Source organism: Chelon labrosus (genome assembly GCF_963514085.1).
Source record: "Chelon labrosus genome assembly, chromosome: 19".
NCBI classification, from domain to species: domain Eukaryota; kingdom Metazoa; phylum Chordata; class Actinopteri; order Mugiliformes; family Mugilidae; genus Chelon; species Chelon labrosus.
In genome coordinates this window covers 24,105,968-24,131,002 of record NC_140352.1, presented here as the reverse complement: position 1 = coordinate 24,131,002, position 25,035 = coordinate 24,105,968, and the positions used below count along the sequence as shown (strand labels likewise).

Below are 25,035 nucleotides of genomic sequence, written 5' to 3'. Positions count from 1 at the left end.
AAAACAGGTCTAGTTCAGTCGTGCCAGATGGTTCTCTCATCAAAATGTAAACTGAGCTTTCTGAGCAGCTGAGTTGTAAAGAGTAATACACACTTATCCCTTCCCCTTATTTAAAGCAGATTCTAAAAATTATAATTCACTTGTGTTAAAATAAAATGAAAAGAGATTTATGTTGTTGCACCAGTGCTCACATGAGCAATTTCAATTCTTTTCTTCAAAAGGTTAGCATGTTATTTGTCCTTTTACTTAATGTTTTTGGAAATTGTGAATGTATTTGATACGGGAAAATACAGTATAATACATGACTTCTGAACTGCTTGGTCAAGGCCTATATTTAAAAAATGAAAAAAATATCCCATTTCTTTTTTCTTGATTAGGTCTTAATTAATCAGTCTCCACTCCTTGCAATGATACTAGAACTTGTGTTCAAATACAGATACACATAATCTACGTAATCTTTACATATTTTCATAAGAGTCAAGTCAGTTCAGTTGATGTTACAACCTTCAATAAGATCATAAGTTCAACAAGAGTGTTTTTTTTATTATTCTGAACTGCAGATAATGAACTCTTTATAGTTCCTTTCCTTCCTGCTCTCTTTCTTCACATCGATTTAAAAACTACCTAAAGATAAACAATATCTTACTTGTTTAAATCCCATTTACACAGAACTGTGGTAGTTCTCTCTCTCGCCTGAGAAAGGAAGGACTTCTGCACTTTTGATTACAGAGGAGACAGGGAATAAAGTGGATGATAGAGAAGGGACAGCTAATTTAATGCCCTGGCAGCCTATTCCCAAACAACACCGAACACACACATCATGAGTATCAGCCGCTCAGGTGTTTGCTGATCGGGAAGTCTACCTACCTCCATTCACACACTAACACGGACACATTACCGAGTATAGATTTACTGACACAAATCCAGCACTAGCATTTAATATAATAGGAAGCCTGAGATTTACCGCCCTCAGACACTACCACCCACCTCCCCGTTCCTCCAACGGAGTTTAACATCTGCTACTGTAGGTACTTTGTACCAGGAGGAGGGGAGTCGGCCCACTCGCCTTCCCCAGCCAGAGAGCTTTTGATGTGGGGAGAAGAGAAGGGAATGGAAAGGCCCGTCAGTGGAGTCACAATTAATGGGATTCCTCAGCCAGGCTAAAAGGAGTTTATCCTCATTAGGTGTATATAAGGTGACAGCTGCAGTTATGGGGGGGAAGTGTGTGTCTGTTCGGATTTGTGTTTGTGTTGTGTAAGTGTGTGTTTTCTGGAAAAAAGGACTGGGACTCTCAACTTTCTCCAAACTGTCTTCAGTCTCTTAGTGAGGTCTCAGAGGCACTGAGCACGGCAGCACAATTAACCAGTGGCATCATCAGGTAGAGGCGGAGTAGGGATTGTGAGAGAGAAAGAAACAGGAAGATGGAAAGGAACAGAAGACGGCTATTAGAAGAGACAGACAATCCGGTAGCTCTCACTACAATCAGAGATGTTCAGAGGTCATCCAGCCTTGTTAAGAACACAATGGAGGGACTTAAAGCATTGGCCCTCACAATGAGGGGAGTCATAAAACTTTTTTTTTCCCATCAGAACTTGGGGGCATTTCTTCTTTAAGGTGGACGATTTTCAATTAGATATAGGTTCGTTACGTCACGATCTATCTATCTATCTATCTATCTATTTATCTATCTATCTATCTATCTATCTATCTATCTATCTATCTATCTCTGGATGAAGTAGCACAACTGTGACTGATGAAACTACTGCTACAGCTTCAGATTAAAACCATTTAACAACATTTAACAACCATTTGCAAAATACATGCTGACTTTTAATGAATATGAAATAATCAAAGGAAAGCAATGTGTTTGAACGGATACAGAGAAAAAGAAATACTTCTGTATGCAACAGGATAATCCCACAACAATCAGGGCCATTTTGTTGTAAACAAATTCAACTTCACGGCACAGATTGCTTCTATAACTACGCCACATAAAGTCTGCCCAAAAGATTTGATTGGCCCAGCAGATCTTTGATGGAGCTTGATCAGTTCCCACTGAAAGGGTTCCAGATCAACTTTCCACCCCAGAACATTTGTGGTTGGTCTGACTTCCAGACTAATGTGTTTTGTCAACAAGCTGAGCACCTGCTGCTAATTGAACACGAATCTTCAGAACTAGATGACACTCATTTTTGGTATATTCTGACAGCGATTCAGTTTGAAATAGCGTATGAATAATAAAACAAGAAAGAGCAGCCAGGACGAGCTGTTAGGTGAAGATCTGCCAGCTTTTCATCCAGCAGCTTTTCAGTGAGATAACCAGCTCACATCCGTTTACCAAATGACAACACACTGTGAATGAGTCATTCTGAAGTTAGAGAGGAGATTTTGATCATGTCAGATTAGTCTACAAAATGTTTTCCAGTGGGATTAATTGTACTGGTCCGACTACAAGAAAAATACCAAGTGTAACAACTTAACTACTCCATCCATGCCCCCTTTAAAATCGATCTTTCTGTTCCTTCAGACACAAAATTAGAAACTAATTAAAGTTTGTTTTAGTGTTTATCCCATACGGTGTCTTTTAGCTAATTTTATGAATTTCAAATGTATCTTTTCCAACATTTTCCATTTTTCCCCAAAAAAATTATAAATAGTGATGGGTCACTAGAAAAGTTCACACATTTCTTTTATTGTGACTTAAGAATGTCCATCTAGCAGTTTTGATCTATTGTGTTAGGTTACTTTCTGCTAGTAGAGGATGTAAAAGGCACACACACACACACACACACACACAGAGGCACATTCAGCAGAGTGTCACACACAGCCTCTTCTTTTTTTCTCACTGTTAATGGTTCAGCTTTAAGGATTAATGGTTGTGGGCAGAGCAGTGGCATTACTGTCCAGACCACAATAGGCTCTAGTGGCACTCTCCTCCATTCACTTAAATTGGGACTTGTGAGCAACTGGCTCAATCTCCCATTACGGTTCTACTAGTCTACCACCACAATGCAAACAAAGGCAATAGCTGGGGCATTACAGCAAATGGAATTCTGTGTCATTTCAGCAAAAGCTGTAATAGGAAAGTAATACAAGAGCATTAAACAAAGGCTTATAAAGAAGTTCAATCAGAGGTGATGCAGCCACAACCTCGATGTCTGTCTTTGAGGGAGTATTACTGTGTATTATCCTGTAATTCACAAACACCTTCAGAAGCTGAGCTCAGGACACAGGAATAAAATCTGACTGTTGAATATGGCTGCAGCAACGGAAGCACACCAAGTGGTAAAAGTACGGCCTCGGAAAAGGATAAAACTGGGTTCATTACCCAAGCTTATTTGAGTTTAATTCATAATTAGAAAAACACATTTGGAGGGAAATTACCAGGCTGGAGAAGCGCATTTTAATGGTAGAATGATAATTGGCATTCACAGCACCCTTTCTCAGATTCAATTCTGTCATTCTCAAGATGCGGTTGAAATCTGTAATCGAGGACTGCATCTCAAATAATTCCCTGGGACTGTAAACTTCCTGCATCCCCTGCTCATTTGCTTACCCACCCAGGGTTATTTGGATTTCTGCATCCCTCAAACAGTGGGGAAGCAATCCCAGTCTGACCACATGTCAGCGTCTGTGGGTTTGTTTTTGGGCCTATCGTGGATTTCTCGTAATTATTTCTGATGCATGGAACCAAGATGTCTGCCAGTGGATCCAACTGGGCTGCACTCGCAGACGGACCCCGTTCATTTAGCCCCATACAGAGTGAAACTTGACAAGCTGATGCAGAACTGTTGCCGTCCCCTGAGCCTCAGCTGTGTTTAATTAATAAGCAGGCACTTAGTGAGCCAGCCGCAAGAGGGTCCTTACTGTCACATTCCCAGAGGTAGGGGTCCTAAATGAGTCATTAGATACTCTGCACACATACACACATGCTAAGTGTGTCACGCACACACACATGCACTTATGGTCTACCTCAGCTGCGTGTGTCTGTGTGTGTGTTTGCAGTGAGCACCAGGAGTTGGGTTTTGTGCTAATGGAATTTTAATGACACCTACTCCTGCCTAATCACCTGTTCTGAAGGCTTCCAGCATTCCAGGTAGCCCAGTGTTCCAAGCAAGGGAATTCTTTTTAATGTCTCCCGTTCATGGCTACACTCTCATTTGCCTCCCCAATTACTCCATAAGGCTCCACTCTAACCGGCGCTGCCTCTGAGGAAGCAAGGTGTAATTATAATCTACAAATGTAGTCATTTTCATCAACATACTGTATGATGGAGCAGCGGAGACATTTCTACTGAGTGGGTTGTTAGAAAGCCGGAGCCCTGCCATTGTTGTGTCCCACAGGCCTCCCAGTGCGTTTGTGTTGTTTAAGACAATTAGAATGTTTAGAATAGATAAGGAGAGTGATACAAGTTATTGCTCAGTTTACCATCGGTGCCTCGACTCATCAGTTTTGAGATACTGTGTTTTGGGCGCTATAAATATAGGAGGGCTGTCAGCTACACGCTCCTAAAAACAATAACAGTGTAACATACACCAATAAACATACACTCAAGAGCTTCAGTTATAGATATTATTTTTTTGAAAATTACAAATTAGTTTTGTACTACTACTTTTCAGAGATGTTTTGCCTTCAGTAACTCTGATTACACTTTCTTTTTGTACGAAAAGCACATGTTCAGCAGATTGTACAACTGCGAGGAACTTTAATTGAACACGTTCATTTTAAAATCTCTGCTTATTTGTTGGTTTCAAAAATAGAATTAGGATATGAAATGCAATACCACAACAACCACCAAGGGCAGACAGGTCTAAAATTGTGCTTTACGTTAATAAAAACACTGACAAGACCCATTCTGAGAAGGTTTCTGCTTGAATGACATGCCATTAGCACTTTCTAGCACTTAGCACAGACGTTGATTCTAGCACATGTAGTGGAGTACATTTGCTGTGGTAATAACTTTGATATTAAAATACAGTACTACATATTCAATACAATACAATACTACAATACAATCTATTTGCGTGTAGTTAATACAGGAAATATAAACACTACGTGCAGACTTTTGTCTGCCTCATCACAGGCGTTAGGGATTGACCATATCAAATAAATATTTTAGTTGTTTCTGAATTCCTTTGAAAGCTACCATGAAGATTTGGATGCATGCTCAAAAAGCGGCTGTTAAATGTGTACATGTGTACAAAAAATGTCCAGAATGCAATAAAAGTCCAAAATGACAAAAAATACTAAATAAAAACAAAATGTTCCTCATTTGATTTTGTCAAATATGAAATAAAACAACACAAAACCAAACAGTCCATACAATCGTTTTAATTGTCAACTTTTAAAATAATTGACCAAAACAAAAATTTAAAAAACACCCAGCATATTTATATAAAAAACCAAAGTAAAGTCAGATGTGCTATACACTTTTATTCTAATAAAGTCTGACCTAGACATCCAAGTATGAGTTTGGAGGCTTATTAGAGCAAGGTTTAGGCCAACATCCAACTTCCAAGAAAGCGTATGCGGTATAAAGGCAGTCATCTCATCTGTGAGAGTTCCATGCTGTGTGTTAGCTTACCAAGACTGGTTTATCCTTCCGACTCTCCCACCTCTAATTTGGACTAATGGAGACAGCTAGCTTCACACTGAACCTTGGAAAAGAGGTAAATTAAGGTAAGGACAGAATGTAAAACATTTTAAAAATCCATCGCTCTACATCTTAAATGTAACCACTATCAGTTTGATAGGAAAAAAGGTATAATTTATTGAATTACATCAAAAATACAGATGTTTTTTTCTCTGCCTGCCACAACCACCTCTCCTTTTTGAAGTTCAACATGAGTCCGACCCTCTACACCTTCCATCCTCTGCTAATGAACATCCCTCGTACTACTGTATACGGTCCCCTTTCCCTCGTCTCTCCTCGTTTTCCCCAAATGAGCACAAACACCCCCTGTTGTGGGACATATACAGTAGTGGACTGTGGAGAGATACTTGCAGAGTTTGATAAAAAAGTGTATGGGACTGGAATGGCTTACCCTACCTTTAGGTTGGCTATAACACTAATGATGTTCTTGGAGGTGAAAATGTGACAAACTGAATAAAATACGCATGGATATACACACATATATAGGTAAGCCCAAAAACTTTTTATCTGCTATGCAAACACACTGTGTGTGCAGAGCCCGATTTATCCGTGTTGTTGTGTATTACATTTCCCCATGCAGCATTCTGCAGCCAGAAATACTGGAGACCACTTGTCCCCAACAATAATAGTTATTATTATATTATTTCCTACTGAGTAATATTATGGTTGAATGTATGGGGATCATTTCATTAAGAAATCTATGGAATCTGCTTGAAAAATGAATCATTATATTTTGGAAATGCTAATGGAAATTGGTATGGAAGACAGAGAGATACAGAAAAAAATTGTTTTGGTATTTTCATATAACACTTCATATAACACTACTTGAGAAAATACCCTTCTATGACACTTCTTAATCACATAAAGCACCTTTAAATGCAGATTTTCCAAATATTTTCTGGAATACATTTTGAGCAATCTGCATGGAACATCCACAAATAGTCTTATGTCCCTTTTACAGGCCCATGTGATTAGAAATCTTCTGTTACTATATAAATTGTATTTGTGTTAACTCTTGTTATTAGGCATAATAGTGGCAGCAAACTTACCATGCAATTCTTGTGTTGTACCTAGCCTTTTTCTTTGTTGTTGCATAAAACAAGATTTCACAAATTCGCCCATTTTTTTAGACGGCTAAGTGTGTTCACACCATAACAGACAAACCCCAGTAACAAACTTCACACTTCATTCTGTTTCACCTCCTGGTTTCTTGTTCATCAGCTCATTGATCCAAGACTATTGTATTTGTGCTAACTAGGGCTATGTGTGTGTGTGTGTGTGTGTGTGTGTGTGTGTGTGTGATGCGTTGGCCTCTCCTACCGCTGGCATGGCTGACAGGGTAATTAGTTCTAATGAAATAACGCAGCCATTGTGGACAACAATTAAGGGTAGCTTTCATCCCACTCATTAGGCTGAGTGGAGGATCGCAGTTATTTGCCTCGGTTCTTAATGATTTGATCTGAAGGACACACCCACTGATTGAACAAATTCTTACAACACACACACACACACATTAGCTCGTAGAAATTCACAGATACAGATAAAACATAAAGGAACTAAAATGAATGAAGTATAATTTTATTATTTTTTACAATAAAATGAAATTTATTTTAAGAATTTTTATTTTTTTATCACGTTTACAACAATTCACATGTTTAATTACATTTAACAAAATTGATGATGAATCTTCCCTGATGTTAATTTCAAACGGGCATACTGGGGGAAAAAAAACAAAAACAGATCTGCGTTTTAAAATAGAAAGGCCGTCCTTTGTTCCTATTCTCAAAATGAGCTCAATTATCTTTTAGGATTCTGTAAAATGACTGAACATCAAATAAAATAAAACTGTAAATAAAGTGAAGTAAATTTTAAATTAAATAACACTTTTGTAATACAGAAAGCGACACACCAAAATCTAAAATCTTACATCCTTAAAATTAGAGACCCAAATCTGAGGGTTGACACTGGAAGCTGAGGAAAAGGAAGGAAAGAAAATGTCAACTGTATTATTTTTTAAAACATCACAAGTAAAGCTAGTCTTATCATTATAGTATTTTCAGATACTCAGTTATGCCGTTACACGTTCTTTGTTCTCCACTTTAGAACAACCCAAAGTGCAAGGTTAAAAAAGAAAGTGCATCTTATGGACAGTATGAGTAGGCTTCTTTGACATATTTGGACCAACAATATATGATCTTCTTTACAGCCCTGTCCTCAGATAAAAGTGTTCTGTTTTTTCAATTACTCATTCAGTATCAACAGATGTAATATTATTCTGTTTAAAATATAAGCATATTGTAGCAGTGCATATTTAGCAGAAATATCTTCTTGTAAGAATTTGGCATGACTGTCAACCAGATCCTGACCATGCAAAATCTCTACAGTGTTCGCTGTATTTGTAAGGCCATTCTAAAACCATACATTTCTTTTTTTTATAGTATTTATTTGGACTTTTGTTGTAATGCTACTACATTAAGCATAATCTCAGTATGATGCCGAATTTTCTCTACGATGCCATATAACTGTATCTTTGATTATTCTGTCCAGGGCACACTGATTGTTAGTTTTTCTCTAATGCTCGGTGTGGACAACAAAGCCGTTTTCCTGCCACACCTACCATGCAGGTCAAATTTGTACAGTGACTTTTTGATTGTAGTCACATCCACTATGACATCAACAAATGATCCTGTTATACACTTTTGGGATTCTTTGAGGCCTCTTTATTTTTTTCTGAAGGCCCAGAGCTAGTATGTCAGAGGGTGTAATCGTCTTAACGGTGTTCTTGTGTGCATCCGATTGTTAAATGTTACATGACTGTGTATGCAGACACAAACACACACTTTCATGCTCAGACGCCAGAGAAGGCAGAGAAAGAGAGCTCTCATCTGTATCCTGTGTCCTCTGTCTTGAACTCTAATCCTGTCTGTATGCACAACCAAACACAAAAATTTGGAAAAGAAATAAGCCATTAAATCTTTTATTCATTCACAAATCTGATAAACAGATGCCACGCTTAATTAAAGTATCATGTTGTATATTGGGAAGAAATTAACAACATCTGATCTTTGAGTGTGTTCATTTATTCTGCTTAAACACCACGTGAACATGCAATATGCATGCAAATCATGCATGTATATGATCTGACATGCATTTTGCTGGTGGACTTCGTTCATCTTCAGGGCTGGTGCTGGTGCTGTGACCTTGCCTTTGCTCTGCTGCCTGCTCCATGTTTATTTATTTATTGAAATAAACTACTTGATTCAAGGTCTAGTTATGGGGAGCACAAGGCTGAGCATTACCATACTGCGAGGCAAGGTTAGCGCTGCTTTAGTTCACACAGCCATGAGTTCATCCCGGCTGCTCCTACAGCACAGGCTCAAACTGAGCTTCCGCTGATTTGTGTTTTAATGGTGGTATTTATTCATGTCTAAGGAGATTTCTCTTCAGTAGAGCAAACAAATCAACTTTATTGTTACAGTGCGTACCAAAAACTACAATAAAAAGTCTAAAATGCTGGGTTGTAAAAGTGTTTTTGCAGCCTTGGCTTGACTAAATGATTAAATGACCAAAAAGTGTCTCAACAGCATATATGTCACATAGACATGAGACATTAGTAGATATTTTCAGACGCTTTAGTCTCACTCTTAGAATCGGCTACATAGATAAATGTATTTCAAGTACTAAATATCTCTAAACTATTTATTAACTTCTACTTTGTGCTCTCAGTTAATATAATATGAATTTTGAACCTTGATTAGAGGAACAGATCTAATCCTAGCTGCTTGCATTCCCATATATTCATGCGTTCACCAAGACAGTCTAAAAGTAGTTGCCCCTTCCTCTGCTGGAATGTTTACCATGTCTAAAAGTCACAGGGCCAGGATTTATCTTATTTATTCTTACATGCATGGCTAGGCGCAATGAATCTACAGTAATTAGCCAATTAAAATGAAGCATGGAACCAATCAACACCATTAAGAGTGAGATCAAAATAGAACCTATGTGCACCAGCTTCATGGTTAGCCTGGTGAGTTTTGGCAGCTAATTACAGTGATAGTCTGTATCCTGAGCACATAAACAAATGTATGATTTACCATTAGCCTTGATGGGCTATCCCTTTCCCCTCACCCACCCAGCCCCCACCCACAAATACAAGACATTTCCTGTTTTAACTGCTCTTTTTTTTTTCTTTCTTTTTTTGAGAGGGGAGAGTAAAAGCGAGATGATGGGCATCATTAAGATCAGTGGTGCGTGCTGAGGCATTGCTGCTATAACGTCCACATCCACCACTGTAATGTTCATTAACACTGCATAGCCCTAGTCCCTAACACACACACACGCACACACGCACCTCTTTATTACCACGACAGAGCAAACACAGCATTAAACAGCATTAAGAGTAAATGGATATTTTATTAATCTCATTGTCGGGTGCAGAGGAGTTAGTTAATTTGAAGCATTGACTGCTTGACCTTTCTTGTAATGAGGGGGAGGGTGTTAGAGTATAGAGCTGTGTAGTGTTTTTAAACTGGGGTTTACTGAGTACATTTTTCTATTAATATTTCTTGCTGCCGAGAACATTGCAGGTCGGCATATTCTAATTATTTCCTCCTCCTTTCTGCTTTTCTCTTTATCCTCTGTCCACCCTCTCCCCCTGTCTTTCACAGCAATTTGGCAAGATTTTAGACGTGGAGATTATTTTTAACGAGCGAGGCTCCAAGGTAAGTGCACTGTAACCATACAATCATGAACACGTCTCTCTCACGCGCACATACAATTTTCCAGCTGACTGTATTTGTCCCCTGCCCTCCTTTTCTCTCGCAGTCCCTCACTGTCTTCACAGCTCTCGTTCCCGCTGTCTAATAGTAATTACGGTCCTATCAGCGACACTCGCCTCCAGGCAGCTTTTACACCTTACTGGCCTGCCATACATTGTGACATACAACGATTGCCTCCCACTTATCTTAACAGTGGCATTAAGATTCGCACAGTCTGCAAACATACACTGTACTTTCTGGTTAGCTTCCCAGCCTATAGTACAGAGAAGTAAGGTATAACTCCATGCTGTTACACTACTGCCTGTTTCAATTAACAGTATTAATGTTTAAAACACACTGATAAGACGGAGTTCAAATCAAAATATTAACTGTATCATTATGTATATATACGTTTCTACTTTGCACATTTCTATGTCATCATGCCCACTGAGATAAGGACATACAGTAGCTGAATATAGTCAAAGCCACTGCAGCATCAAGGTTCACAAGCAGAACATATGCACCGGATCAAGGTCATAAATGTGAAGGCAGGGAGGAAAGCTTGTGAAGACTTCATTTTCCTACACACAACACACCTGCTACTGCACAAGAGTAGGATCCCCTCATTCAGCTCATGATGTGCATAAATGCTCCAGACCTGGCGTTACGTCACTGGCTTTCTAGCGCGCTCAAAACAGAGTGAGACAGGGAGGACATATAGTGCAGGAAGAAATCAATGAAGGGACATGGAGAGGCCCACTGTGCAGATGTCTGCCAGCATCATCCCTCTGAGGAGGGCTATGGATGAGGATAAGGCTCGTGTGGAGTGGACTCCCCGTGGAGGCTCCGTTCTCGAAGCGTTGTGCTCTCGATTTAAAGCATCTCACGGCCAGTGAGACAGACACTGTTTTGACAAGGACATGCTTTGCGACAGTCCTAGTCGCGGCCCAAAAACTTATGTGTCTGATTGATGTTAACCACATGCAAAACATAATGAGACAGCGCACACACTGGGCAGAGCACTTCTGCTTCACTTTGTGATGTGGGAGATAACCCTTGACCTGGAGGAATCATTCTCCTAGATCTAAATGAAAAATGTGGAAGTTAAATAGTGGTGCGCCTGTCTTCTCAGTGTCACTCTCTCTCTCAGCTGAAGTCAGTGCCAAGAAGAACACGGTTTCTAAAGAAAGCATCTTCAGGGAGATTTGGGTTATCAAGCAGAATGGGGGATTCCCCAGTGCAGGCAGCGGCAGGAGTAGATTCCACTGAGATGCCAAAGAGTGCACGACAGTTCTTAATCAAGGAGTGTGCCGAAACAGATCTCTCCTCAAAGCCTATGTGACAGGATGAGATTGCTGTGGCATACAGCTTAATCAAAGATATGTCTAGTTCTCCACATGCCTACATCTGAGGAAAGGTCAGCACGAGGGCCAGAGAACCATGATTTACCTGGAGAGGGTTAGGCCGTTCGTCCATCTATTTGGAGAATCTCTAACAAGAAACATGACTTACACTGTATTTATGCCAGAATCTAGGAAGTAACATTGCCACTTTGGTGTATTGCTTACCAGTTACCTGAGTACACAAACATCTGTGTGGTCATATGCTATTGCCCAGAACACTAATTACAGTACTTAAACACAGGATGATAAAGAAAGGAAAGGCGACCATTAGTACCAGGGTAAAGGACACTGAATGTACAGAAAAGTCAGAAGCTTTTTTTTAGATGTATTTTTATCTGTCTACATAACAGGCACTGGCCTATGTTATCTTCATACCCAGTAGAAGGCAATGAATCCTATGCATGAAATCATGATGCCCAGGGCCCTAAACAATGCTGTAGTATCTGGTGAAAGAATTAAAGGGCAACAACTGGCCCAAGATACAAGCCAAAGAGCCTATCAGTCAGTCTAATTGAATTAAGTTCACTCTCACCATGACAAAGCAGGCCAGGAGCAGTTGCTGACCGCACTTGTTGACTAGGTTTTGTAGATAATGAAATGGACAAAGCATTACATCAGAACACTGGGGACTGGCTTAGGGGGTGCTCGAATGATTTGGAAAAAGCACCTAACTGTTAGCAATTTGGCATGTTCCCAGATCTGCTGGTTCTTCAAAACACTTTTTGGACTGTTTGCAAACCTACTCTCAAGCAGATTGATTCATTGAACTTCAACTTTTGCATTTTAGTAAACTTGACTCAGGGAAACGCACAAGAATTCCAGTGTACCGGTACGGTAATGTACTTGTGCAAATGGCAAATAAACTCTAAACTTCTGTTCTGACTGCTTTAATTCAGGAAATCGTCCCAACAATGGCTGTGCCATTCTTGTGGGATGAATTAACTGTCTTTGATGCATTCACAATGAAAACTGCATTTCATCTAGAGAGGATACTATGCAGCCATCCAGATCATTTACTGTACCCTGACTTAGTACTTTTAGACAGGTGCTACTTGACACAATATAGTCCCTTCGTCCGTTAAGATGTTAAATGTTATTCACTTGTTTGTGTCACATCTATTAGGACCCCACATCAGAAGCCAGACTCTAAGGTATTTGTGCTCTGACGTCCATTCTGACAGTTAAAACCAGAGCTCCACTCAGCTGGCATTGGTTTCCAATTTTTTGCAGTGCAGCACATTTTTATTGCTGTGGGCAATCCAGAGCATCTGGCAGAGAGTGCTGTGGACTGGGCTGTATGTAAGGTGTACTTGCCCTGGTAGTTTTTGTTGCTTTTTTTTTTCTTTTCGTGCCCCATGAAGAAAAAAGTCAATGGTTTTGGTACAGTTAGCAACCAAGGTTAACACTTCCTTAAATATTAACATCAGACTGCTGGCTCTTGCTCTGAATATTTAGGATGAAATGATAAGACTGTATAAATGATATGATCACTGTGCACACAAAAGGTTTTGATCAGCAACTAGAATAACACACATTTTTAACTTTGTGTTGCTTTCAGATGTTGGAATTTTCCTACTCAGTTTGTCTCTGTAGATTCTAGTAGCAGGAGGAGTTTTACATTAGTACAGTTTAATTTGCCTAGCCCTGCTGCCAACCTTATTTCTGGTTTGTTTTCTTGTTTTTTTCATTTTCATCTTTTATTTTTTTTAATTTTTTTATCATCTCACCAAATTACTCATTACCTCCTAATAGAACGTCTTTTTTACACTCGTGTTTATTACACCTCCAATCTTAGAGTTATTGATCATAATTTCCAGTAGAGATGTAGTTAAACCCAGAGCTTTTAAGCATCGTATGTAGAATCAAGCCTTGAAGTCATCTGGAGAAACATTAAGTCGCAAGTTGGAATTGTAACATACACGTTCTAATTTAATTTCTTTAGGTGGATTATTGAGCCAGTTCCATTTCTATGTTCATACACATTGTGATATGTGTATGTTATTTGTATATTTGGATTTTTGAACAGGACAGAGAAGAATTTAAAGAATAATCTTATATTCCTATACTGAATAAGACCACATTGGTTAAGTGACTTTATATATTATACGTTTATTTAAAAGTATGATATTTGTCAGGAGAACAGAGCACTCATCTGTTGTTATCAGTACTTTACTGCTGTTAAAGTAAAGGCCCATTTGTCTTTGTATGTATCTTTCCATTACAAGATACATACATCCACTTAGGCCTCCTCACTGAGTCTTAAGAGTTCCCACTTGACTAGGCCGCAATGGCCGCTTCCCATACTCAGGCCATCGTGGCTGAAAACAGTTTATTGTGTTCCTCCACAACTTGCACTGTGGTTGAAATGCTAAGCAAGTGCAGAATAAAAATGTACTGTGGTGCATGAAATAACATATGGAAAAAAGAAGTGGTAAAAATGCTGCTCAGCCGTTCAGTAAATTTAATTTGAATTTATAAACTTATAAAATTTGCATTGTTTCCATTAATTGTTCACTCAATAACCTGTAATAACATTTTTATAAATGTTCCTCAGGAAAGAAATCTAGAATTTAAAGAGATATAAATGCCCCATGTGCAACAAATTAAAGGTGACCTGGCCTCAACTTTTGTCAGTGGAGTTTAGTGAAGTGGTTAAGCATCAACCAATTCTATGTGTTGTTTTTTTTTCTTTCATGGATTTATTGTCGACTACTTAATCCTGTTAATCCTGTTTTAGTTTTCCCCAACTTGGCTGTCTTTAATTCTTTCCTGGTAGATTTTACCATGCTTTGTCAGATGGGTTGGGAAGTGTTGGTGAACTGCCTTCTCCAGGTCTCTCCACAAAGGTTCTGTGAGGTTACACTGGTCACCTCTCTGACCAAGATCACTAGGGTAGTCATTTTAGTCTGGGAACAATCCTGGTGGTTTCAGACTACTTCATGTCACAACTGTTGTGCTCCTGGGAACGCTCACAGCTCTGTCTAATGATGCAGCATCTCATATACTGATAGCTAAACTACAATATGTCCAGTGAATTCAAATGTCCTCTTATATTAATCGACATTTATTTATTTTTTTAATTTGAAAGAAATTCTAAAAAAAATAAATAAAAAATGTCATTAAGGCTTAATGCAGCGCCGATTTATAATAGGTTTAATTTATTTAAATGCAATGCAATTAATTATGCAGTAAATGAAAGGGTCTCGATATTTTCTGAAGCAACTCTATCTGAAGACAAACAACGTATATTTTTTAAATGATTTGAATGACTGCAGGATTGTTATTATCCATGTACTGGCTGTGTATTCTGTAGATCAGTAGGCTATGAAAACACAGAAATAATTCATGCATTATATTTCCACAGCGCGTGTGGTCTCATGTGGTGAGATTTTTTTTAATTAAGACCACTACAAATTCAACAGCACTGATATCGAATTACAAAACATTTAACATAAAGCCCTCTGCAGTGATTATTAAAAGTAAATGCTATTTAAAAGCTCTACTCTCTGCCCGCTTTAATGTCAAGGAAGAAGACAAGGCTTTGCAGTGATGCAAGGTTTGGAGGCATGTTTTACTGCATATAGACCGTTTGAGTGAGCTGCGTCTCCAGGCCCAGTCTGAGACACAGACAGAGCTGCGTCCTGGGGCTCAGAAAGTCACGGCTGACTGATGCTGCGGAGATTGTAATTGTATGGCACTTATCTGCTCTCCCACAGGGCCTCTGCACACCAGCAGATCAACTGCAGCCTATAGCGAACACACATGCACTCACACGCAATTATATGCACACCCCAAACTCTGCTGCTGTGTGTTGAGACTTTCATTCCATCTGCTAATGCAATTAGGTCCAGTGTTCCTGTAAATGCATGTGCAGCAGAGACCAGGCACTAAAAGCGAGACAGCAGAGGACTCTACACAAGCACACACACAGACATGCACACACTATGAGGTGGTAATTTAAGTATAATCAGCGCTCTTGTCTGTGGTCGTGATGTCCCGTGTTCCCAGCTTTCCCTACTGTAACTCCAGCTTTGTTTCCCATGTTTGTCTAACCGGCCTGACATCTCTCTGGCTTCTGCTTCTAGATATAGACCTCGTCCTGACCTGCAGCTCTCTCATCTGTCCTTTGTGTCTTTTTCTTCTCTCTTCTTTTCCCTGTTTGTTTCATCGTTTCATTTCTGGACCTCCTTCATTTGTTGCTTGATTTTCAACCCCACCTCGTGGCCACTGCAGGGCTTTGGGTTTGTAACATTTGAAACGAGTGCAGATGCTGACCGTGCACGGGAGAAACTAAATGGTACAATCGTAGAGGGACGCAAAATAGAGGTGCCTTCCTTTTACTGTCTCTCCTTACCTCCTGCCCCCCCCCCCCCCCCCCCCCGTTCTTTTATGCCACTCCTCCTCCCCCGACTCTTTCCTTCCTTTCTCTTTCTGCCTGATGTATCCTGAAATACTCCCTCCCTTTCCTCTCTTCCACTATCCATTTCCTCCTCCCTACCTGCCTGCTGCACCTTGAACGCTGCATGCCGAACCCTGATCCGTAAGTGTGTGTGAGAACGACATACCTATTCGGCAGTATGATAGTGTATTAAAGTGTTTCGGAACGAATTATCAATCCTGTTTGGTTTATTGTGGGTTTTGTCATGTGTGTTTGTACCTGTGGCATGTGCATGAGCTCACATTTCATTTGAGTAAGAAACTTCTTTGCTTGAAATAAATTCAATCCAAATGAAAAATATTAAAGCTTACTGCCTTCAATTCTTAGCTGTCACTGTCCCATTTTGATTTTACCATCCTCTTGCTCACTATCCGTCCTGGTATCAATGTTATTCATTGATGGTCTGTGATATATGACTGGAAAGATGTTTGTTTTACCATTTATCTGATTTCCTGACATTGTTATTTGAGCAGGACGTGGTGGTTGTTGTGCGTTAACCAAGAGCTTGAAGTGCCTAAACAAAATCATAAAAACATGGGTGCTGTGCTTTGAAGAATGTATTCTGTGGATTCGCAAATACATTTTTAAATCGCTTACCATCCAGATGTTGTTTTTAGGTCCTAGACATCTTTTCATAGAACACACCATGATATGATCACTGAGAGTGTGGGCGTTTATGTCAGTGGGCAGTGTGTGCATCAGAGCAAACAGGATTACTATCAGATTATTCAGATAAATTACATTATGTCTCTCGAGCACATTTTTTTAAAAAAAGAAATGATGTATTCATTGCCATTTTTCCATCCAGTTCTCTCTGTCTTTTTTCTGTGACGTTGTTTCAGCGTCAGATCTTGGACTCACTGCATGGAGCTTCTCTTGGTGAAATGACAAAACACCACAGTTGCATGAAGTGTGGTCATGATGTGGATTATTCACCGTACGGACTGTGTGTTGCGTGTATTATTTTTATTTATTTTTTTTTTTGCGTGTTTTTGTGCATCAGATCTCACGCTAACCTCTGTCCCTCTGCTGACAGGTCAACAATGCCACAGCCAGAGTAATGACCAATAAAAAGGTGGCAAATCCTTACACAAACGGTAAGATGTCAGCTTCATTTCCATCTCTTTCAAAACCCTTTTGCAAATCTTCTAATGCTGCTCTCCTTTCATTCTCTCCCCCCACTCTCATAACTTCTTCTCCTAGCCACTAGTTTCACGTGTTTTCTCTACTCTCATCACTTAATCACACTGCCAGACCTGGCTACTTTACAGAACAACCGATCTTATGGGTACGTTTATGAAAAAGATTTAGATTATGACGCAGTTCTGCCCACTGAGCTTAAAAAGAAAGCAAACTAAAAGCTCCAAATGGAAAGCCATGCCGCAGGTTCTGTCTTCACACAAAAACCTCAGATTTGATTAATGAAATCTGTATTTGTCAAAGGGGCTGTGGCTCTGGCTTGAAATATCACACAGGCGGCAAAGTGACATCTTTTCTTACTTGCCAGAGACAGGCGTTAAAAAGGTAAAAAGAAAAAAGGCGGCAGAGAAAGGGGCAGATCGGAGATGGGAAGGGGGATATAAAGCAGAGGTGGAGATGGAGAATTCGGTAGATGGACTAGAGAGTAAATGAATAGAGCCAATAAAAAGAACCAGGAGTCATTCGCAAAGAGGGAGGGAAGCGCCTTTAGAGCAGTTCCCTCTCCCATCTCTCACACAGACGCACTTTGTGGTGATGGAAGGAAAAAGTGGTGGAGGGAAAGAGCGAGAGCACGGCGGAGACAGTGAAAAGTAAAAGGAGGCGAAGGGCGGGGGAGGAATTAAATGGCCAGATATGTCAGCACCTCTCTTCCACGTCCACACACACACACACACACACACACACACGTACACCAACGCACGCAGACGCACACCCCTATCCTGTCTGAGGGTGCACAGAAAGAGAGAATGAGCCCAGAAGAGTTTACCATTCGTCACTGTCATCAAACACACACAAAAATACACACACACCTATTTTCTCCTAGCTCATCTCTCTCTCTCTCTGTGTGTCTCTCTCTCTCTCCCTCTCTCTCTTTTGCTCAGTTCTGTTCAGTCTGCTTTATTGGCTTCAGTGGTGGCTGAGCAAACTGTTGCCAAACACCAAAAATACAACTGAATAAATAACAAGAAGAGGAACGACAATAGAGCTCAGCAACATTTTTTTGACAGTTTTTTATGAGAGTGATGAGAGTGTAAGGTAACTTTGTCTTTTAATACTGATAGCAAAAAGAATCCAATTTGGTTCAAAATGTTTTTAGAACCCCAAAAAAAATAAATGTTCAAAAACAAAATTAAAAAACAATTCAAGCATTGTCATTGTCCTTGGAGTGGAGTTGCCATTATGATCAGGAACCATGTCATCTGTAGTGATACACACATTCTTTTTATTAAATTAAATTAGATTTAACAATACAGTTCTCTATATCTAATTAGATAGATAGATATATAGATAGATAGATAGATATTAAATAAATATTAAATATATATTACAATATTAAATAAATTAAATACATATTAAATATATATTAAATAAAATATTATATGTGTATATTATGTCAAACATGTAATTAAAATAATATGAATGTCTTAAATATTGTAAATCTATTCCTCATGCTTGATCTATTTTTGCCACAATAATTAAAATTTTTGTGTTAAGAGTAAAATCTTCTTTTGCACCTTGCATGAGTCAGTGTCCTGATGGTTGCCCACTTGCGTTCGGAAAAGATGACAGCGTAGAGATGCTGCAGAGACGGCTCATTTTGGGAGCCCAGACAGGTGCATATTCCTTCAACACAATGCAAACATTCATCCAGTTGTGTGTGTATGTGTTTGTCTCCCGTGCAGGCTGGAAGCTGAATCCAGTGGTTGGAGCAGTATACGGCCCTGAATTTTATGCAGGTAAAAAAATCTGAAAGCATACAGTAACAGTCGTGTTTTGTTTGGTGTTCTTCCCTTCCCTCTGCGCTGGTTCTAATGTGAATGACGTGTGCAACAGTCCACCCTGTCTACTGGAATAAACCTGAAATTACGGTTTTACACATTTCTGTATGTGCAGAGTGGAGTGGGCTGCACATACAGAAGCATGTTCTTCATGCTGAAGGGATTTCCTCTATTCTTGTTACAAAAAGCAAGACCTCATAGTATACATTAGGACATTTTAAGGTGAAGGCTTGGTTTAAGATTAGGGTAAGTATAGATTTAGTGAAAGTATCCAGGGAATCAATATAAACCTGTGTAAATGTCTGAAGTGATGGAAACATGACTGGGTTTGTGTGTTCAAACTGTGGTCACACAATTTGAAGTGGCAGCTTGGTTTCATTTTGTAGAAACGCTGAGACTGTCCGCTCTCCTTAACTGCACTCCTTTTTGCTCATTAGTCTGAAATCTGTTCATTCCCAGACAGCTTTACAGCACTCCTCTAAATAACTGCCCTGACAGAGCGAGGCCGTCCATCACTTTTATTTCCCCTTCCCTCTTTTCCAGCTTTTCTGTCTCTGTCCCTTCATCTATCCCTTCACCCACCCACTGAACCGAACGACAACCTTAGATGACCTCGTGCAAAACCTATATCATGGTTCTCCACGCTCTGCTGTCTGTCTGGATTTATTCTGTCTGTATGTGTGTGCGCGGTCATGTGTGCACCAGAAGCAAATGAGTGTGTTTGTCTATGTCTGTGTGTGTCTTTAAACACGGATAGCGTGCTTGTCGGTTTGCAATTGTTGTTCAGTATTTCAGATAATGAGATAATGTTGTTGATGCCAGATTTATCAGTTTATGCCCTGTATAAAATTCCGATCACATCCATTCAGAGACTCGCAGCATTTTGTTTCAGAATTTTGAAATAAGGTTAAGATTTTGCAACATCTTACTGTTGTTATATGGTGCATGTGCGTGCACTGCGATTTAAGGACTATGTGCACATAGGTCTGTTGGTTGGCACTGAAGTAGTACTCAATACAGCAGACACACAAGCGTAATCAAGGAGCATGCTCAATAATAAACACATTAATACAGTGTACTATTTTGTCTCTATGTGTTGTACCAACCCATGGTGGGACTGTAGTAGAAGCCTGGATGCCAGACCAGCTTCCCTGCCTACAAATATTTTGTGGCGAAAAGCTGGTCTGGAGTTGCTCCGTTGGGAACTAATTATTATCCGTCAAAGATCTTCTGGGCCCGTCAGCTTGTTAGGCCAGACGTTGTTTGGTGATGGACGGAGGAGTAACATGCCATCTGAGTGCAGTGGAGTTGAATTAGCTTACAACTAAATACTGCTGTTGGAGAAGCGAGCTGTTTAGAGTCCACTGTCACGTCTCTTTCAAAAGATATTGTCGAGAATGCCTGACTGTCACATGCTTCATTTCTCTCATTGATTGTAGGACTGTGTGTGCAGGAGATTCTGATTCTGTTAATTCTGGCTAATGGGTATTGGGGCAGCTGTGGCTCTGTAGGTTGAGCAGGTTGTCCATGAACCGAAGGGTTAGCGGTCCAGTCCCTTGAGCAAGACTCTGAACCCCCAGGCACTTGTGTGAGCGAATAGGCAGATGTGTCACTGTGACTGTAAAGCGCTTTGAATGCCAACTATATAAAAACAAGACCATTTAGCATTTACTCCTAGGGGACTTTGAATATCGTTACCAGCGGACCAGATCTAGTTCTCATATGGTTAGGTCTTACAACACACAACACATACTAATTTCGAAAATGGTATTGCCTGGAGTGGCCTTAAAGGCACCACTGAAATTCTCCAGGCCTCAGTTTTTTCCAGTAGGATAGACGGATGGATGGATGGAGGGACAGAAGAATGGGAAAATGGAAAATCTGTTCTGTCAATATTCTGACTGCCCTCTGCATTCTTCTTTACTGTAGCTCAGGTCTGCTGGAGTTCAGTCACTCATAAATAATACACTGAGTGGTTTATATCCACCTCCACCTTTTGCACTTCCTGCACCCTCTTTTAGTTGTTTCTGATTGTCTCTCTCCTCTCACCTCCACCATATGAAAAATTGAAAAATCCCCACCTGTGAGCAAGGGTGCGTGGGATTAGGATTTCTTCTGGAATAATTATGACTATATTTAATATAGTTTGGGGCGGGAGTAAAGCAGGATGTTGAGCAGGACGTAGGGGCAATTAATCACCCTTTATCAGACGGCTTTTCCCAGCACCCATCAACTGAATCGGCCTCCATAAATCCTGGCAAGCTGACAGTGCACTCCATCTCCATTGCTGGGCTCAGCTACAGGTTTATTGTGTGCAAACCCCATTCAGGAGAATGACAGATGACCTCTGCATGCGTACACACCCATACTCACACACTCGTGAAAACCCATGTGTTGGTACACATGTAAGCATATGTACAGTATTTTGCATACTTCCGTTCCATGGTACGCACTAGGATAAGTAGACACTCAAACTAAAACAAAAGACAGAAATGTTGGGATCATCTGCTCCCATGGGTTTGAAGTTTATCAGGGCTTTGTATAAATCTATCTATTGAAAATAAACAGAGCATGTGTACTGAGTCCATCTGAGAGATTTCATGTTCACAAAAAAAATGTTAGACAGTTTATAACACTGTAATATAGTAGGAAGTCAAGATAAAAGAAAGCAAAGTAATTCTCACTGCATGTATACTATAGTTAATGTATCTATCATACAGTTGAATGTAGTCTGTGTTTGAACCTGACTCATCTAAATCTCTCAAACCTTATTTACTGGACTTATTTACTACAAATTTTTAATGCCAAATACTATTTGTTAGTGTTTTCAATGTTATGTTGACTAAGGGAAATATTTATTCATTTGCCCTGGTAGAATATGAAATCTTAGAAATTCGTGTTCTACACATGCACAAACACTATTTTTCAACACGTTTCATGTTAAATCCCAAAGAGAGAAGTGAAGTGAAGATTAGTGTTACTATGTTTAGAATCAGTCATGAATAATAATGCGTAACTACTGTACAAAGGCAGATTATTATTGATAGGCTTGAAATGCATCCTGGAAAAGTTCATGTTTTACAGTAGTCTGAAAAAGCTCCTGGAAAGTCAAAAGAAAAAAAGTCAAATTTCTTAACATTTGAAGTTATGTTAATAGACACAATGAAGTTCAAATAACTGACTGCAGGAACCCTATATACCCCAAGGGTTTTGAATAAACCTTGTATTGTGCCGAAGACATTGTGCATAGTGTTTTGAATAATAATAATAAAGAAAAAAAGAATTTAAAAAAAGTCACCATTATACTCACGATAGTAACCAGAAAGTCAGTAATCTTTTCCAATCAGCCAAGATAATGTAAGTGGACTGATTCCTCAACCATAAGGAGGACTGAAACCGGCAGAATGGCTGAACCTTTCAGCTGAAACCAATCCAGGTCATAGCCATAACCAAGCCGACCGAGCAAGGTTTTGTTGTCCAGCCAACAACAACGATTATTTTCAAGGAAGTTCAAATGGTTGAAGTGTGACTGAACTTGAGTTTAAAATTGCTTTCAAAACCCACCTTGAGATAGTTAATTTGATTTAATGATTTCCCTTCATCTGAAGGTGGTGCCCATAACAAGTCTGACTAATATTCGATGAAAACCCCCAATAAAACCATCAATAAAAGCTGTAGTTTATGATACCTCAGGCAGGTTAGAAGCCCACCTTCTTCACATATACATTTATAAAAAAATTAAATAAAAAATACATTTGCAATAAAGACTATTTAAAGTGACGAACAGTATGAGATCAGAAACATTGTCTTGATGTTATCATCAGATTATTATGCTTCCCGCTTCCCTTTTGAAAACGTAAGCAAGTCCCCATTTAGTAAATCATTCAATTTTAGTAAGGACAATCGTTCAAGATTGGGTAAGTTAGGTGTAGGCAAGTAGTGGGTGTTGTCAGAGTACGTCACAAGGAAATACTATATATGTGAGTCCACTGATATGACTGAAACATGACTCTGTGTGTTGTGTGTGTATGTCCAGTTATCTTCGTGAGAACCCGTTTCCATTTTAGTGAGAGCATTTTCAGACTTGGCTTTAGGTTTAAGCTAGAATTAGGTTTAGGTTAGGTTTTGCTAGAAAATGCATGTCAATGAATGTCCTCACAAAGATACCGTGTGTGTGGGTGGGTGGGTGGGTGGGTGTGTGTGTTTGTGTGTGTGTGTTCGTGTGCGTGCATGTGCGTGTGGGTGGCTGAGTAAAATAGACTGTATGGGCATGAAGGACAATGAGGGAAATCTAATACTGATTGATTGACTGTGTCCTAGGCTGAGTATATGCAAAGCAGGACAAATGTGTGCATGTGTGTGGGTATGCGGACGTGCTTCCGAGCAAGTTGGTGTATGCAGAGCTTGTAAGATCAGCCTCCAGAACACAACAAATAAGATTAAAATGCAAAATGCAGGGATAGGAGTAACAAGGCAAGCGGCTCGGTCCTTTTTAGCATACGCTGAAGAATTTGCAAGTTAGAAGGGCGACATTAGACCGCCGCTTCTGTGCTTTGTCATATCAGTGTACCTTTATTGGTCCAAGGATGGACGAGATCACTGTCAAAGGCAAAGATTCCTATTTTTAATTAATAAAAGATAAAAAGTATTTGTTATCCCATTTTATAAACGTGACAGATAAAATAATGGATACTAGGGAATGACCATAAAACTAAACAATTTTAAATGTTGATCTTTGATTTAATGCTTCATTTTAAAGAAACCATTCAGGACACCCTCCCCATAATTAAAAAAGGGATGTTAGATGCAAAATAAACTCCATGAAAAATACCTGACGCAACATAAAGCCATGCTTAAATTGCAACCCATTTTCTCCTAGACAGTAGCTCTAGCATTGGTTAATATTCCACAAATACACTGTATGTAATCGTGGACTCACATAATATCCATCATATGAGATGGATCACTCCAATATTACTATTTTACATAAAAGGTCAGTGGTGGTCCCATTGATCAGTTCAGTGCACGGTTTTGAATATAAGAACAGCAGGGCCTGGATGCAGGTGCAATTTATATAGTTAGATTAGTTCCTTGAGTGATTCAATATATTAGCCTGGCAGAACCAGACTCAATTCTATTCAGAATGTGAGTCTGGCAACACGCCATTGGGATTTTTTTTTTTTTTTTATGGAGCATGTTTCAACTGATACAGAGAAAAAAATACCTAAACTGTATAGTCCTTCAACCAATCAGAGCCATTTAATGTGAAGAAGTTTAATTCCACGCCGCTCACATAACGTGCATGTCTATGTCGCTGTTAGTCGTCTGTCCATCACCACATAAAGCCCACCCAAACGACCCGATTGGCCCGCTAGACTCCAGGCCATCTTTCCCCAACAGAAATTTTGTGGGTGGCGGCGCTTTGTATGCTGTCTTTGAACAAGCTCTGCATCCATTACTGAAACTTTCCTGTTCTCGTATAGCACGTAGATTTGGTGATTTTCCAAAGCATCACATGAAAGCCCACTGATAAAAGCTGTTTTGGCATTGTCCTCGAATTGAGGTGGGAGGTATTAAACACAGCGAAGCCTACACACACACACACACACAAAGATACTAAATTATACATGCATACACACTCCATGAGTGACTCCTCAGATCACAACCAATTCACATACATGCATAAACATATTACCAGATAAATTGTGCATGTACTGTATACAGTGCGTATGTATGTAGCCACGGAGTGTACTTTGTGTAGCGGTTCTTTATGCATGCGTGTATCAGTGGATGTTGTTGTTTGTTT

General features: G+C 39.6%; 1 protein-coding gene across 3 annotated transcripts in view; it reads left to right on the top strand.

The window, feature by feature from the left end:
• rbfox3a (RNA binding fox-1 homolog 3a) overlaps nt 1-25,035 on the top strand; it is a gene marked incomplete at both ends in the record, with an annotated part of 224,532 nt that overhangs the window by 186,617 nt on the left and 12,880 nt on the right. For all 3 annotated transcript variants that reach the window (XM_084567708.1, XM_084567707.1, XM_084567709.1), the window contains 4 exons: nt 10,321-10,374; nt 16,047-16,139; nt 17,288-17,348; nt 19,134-19,187. In XM_084567708.1, the coding sequence (XP_084423834.1) occupies nt 10,321-10,374; nt 16,047-16,139; nt 17,288-17,348; nt 19,134-19,187 (262 nt within the window). The remainder of the gene's footprint in view (nt 1-10,320; nt 10,375-16,046; nt 16,140-17,287; nt 17,349-19,133; nt 19,188-25,035) is intronic.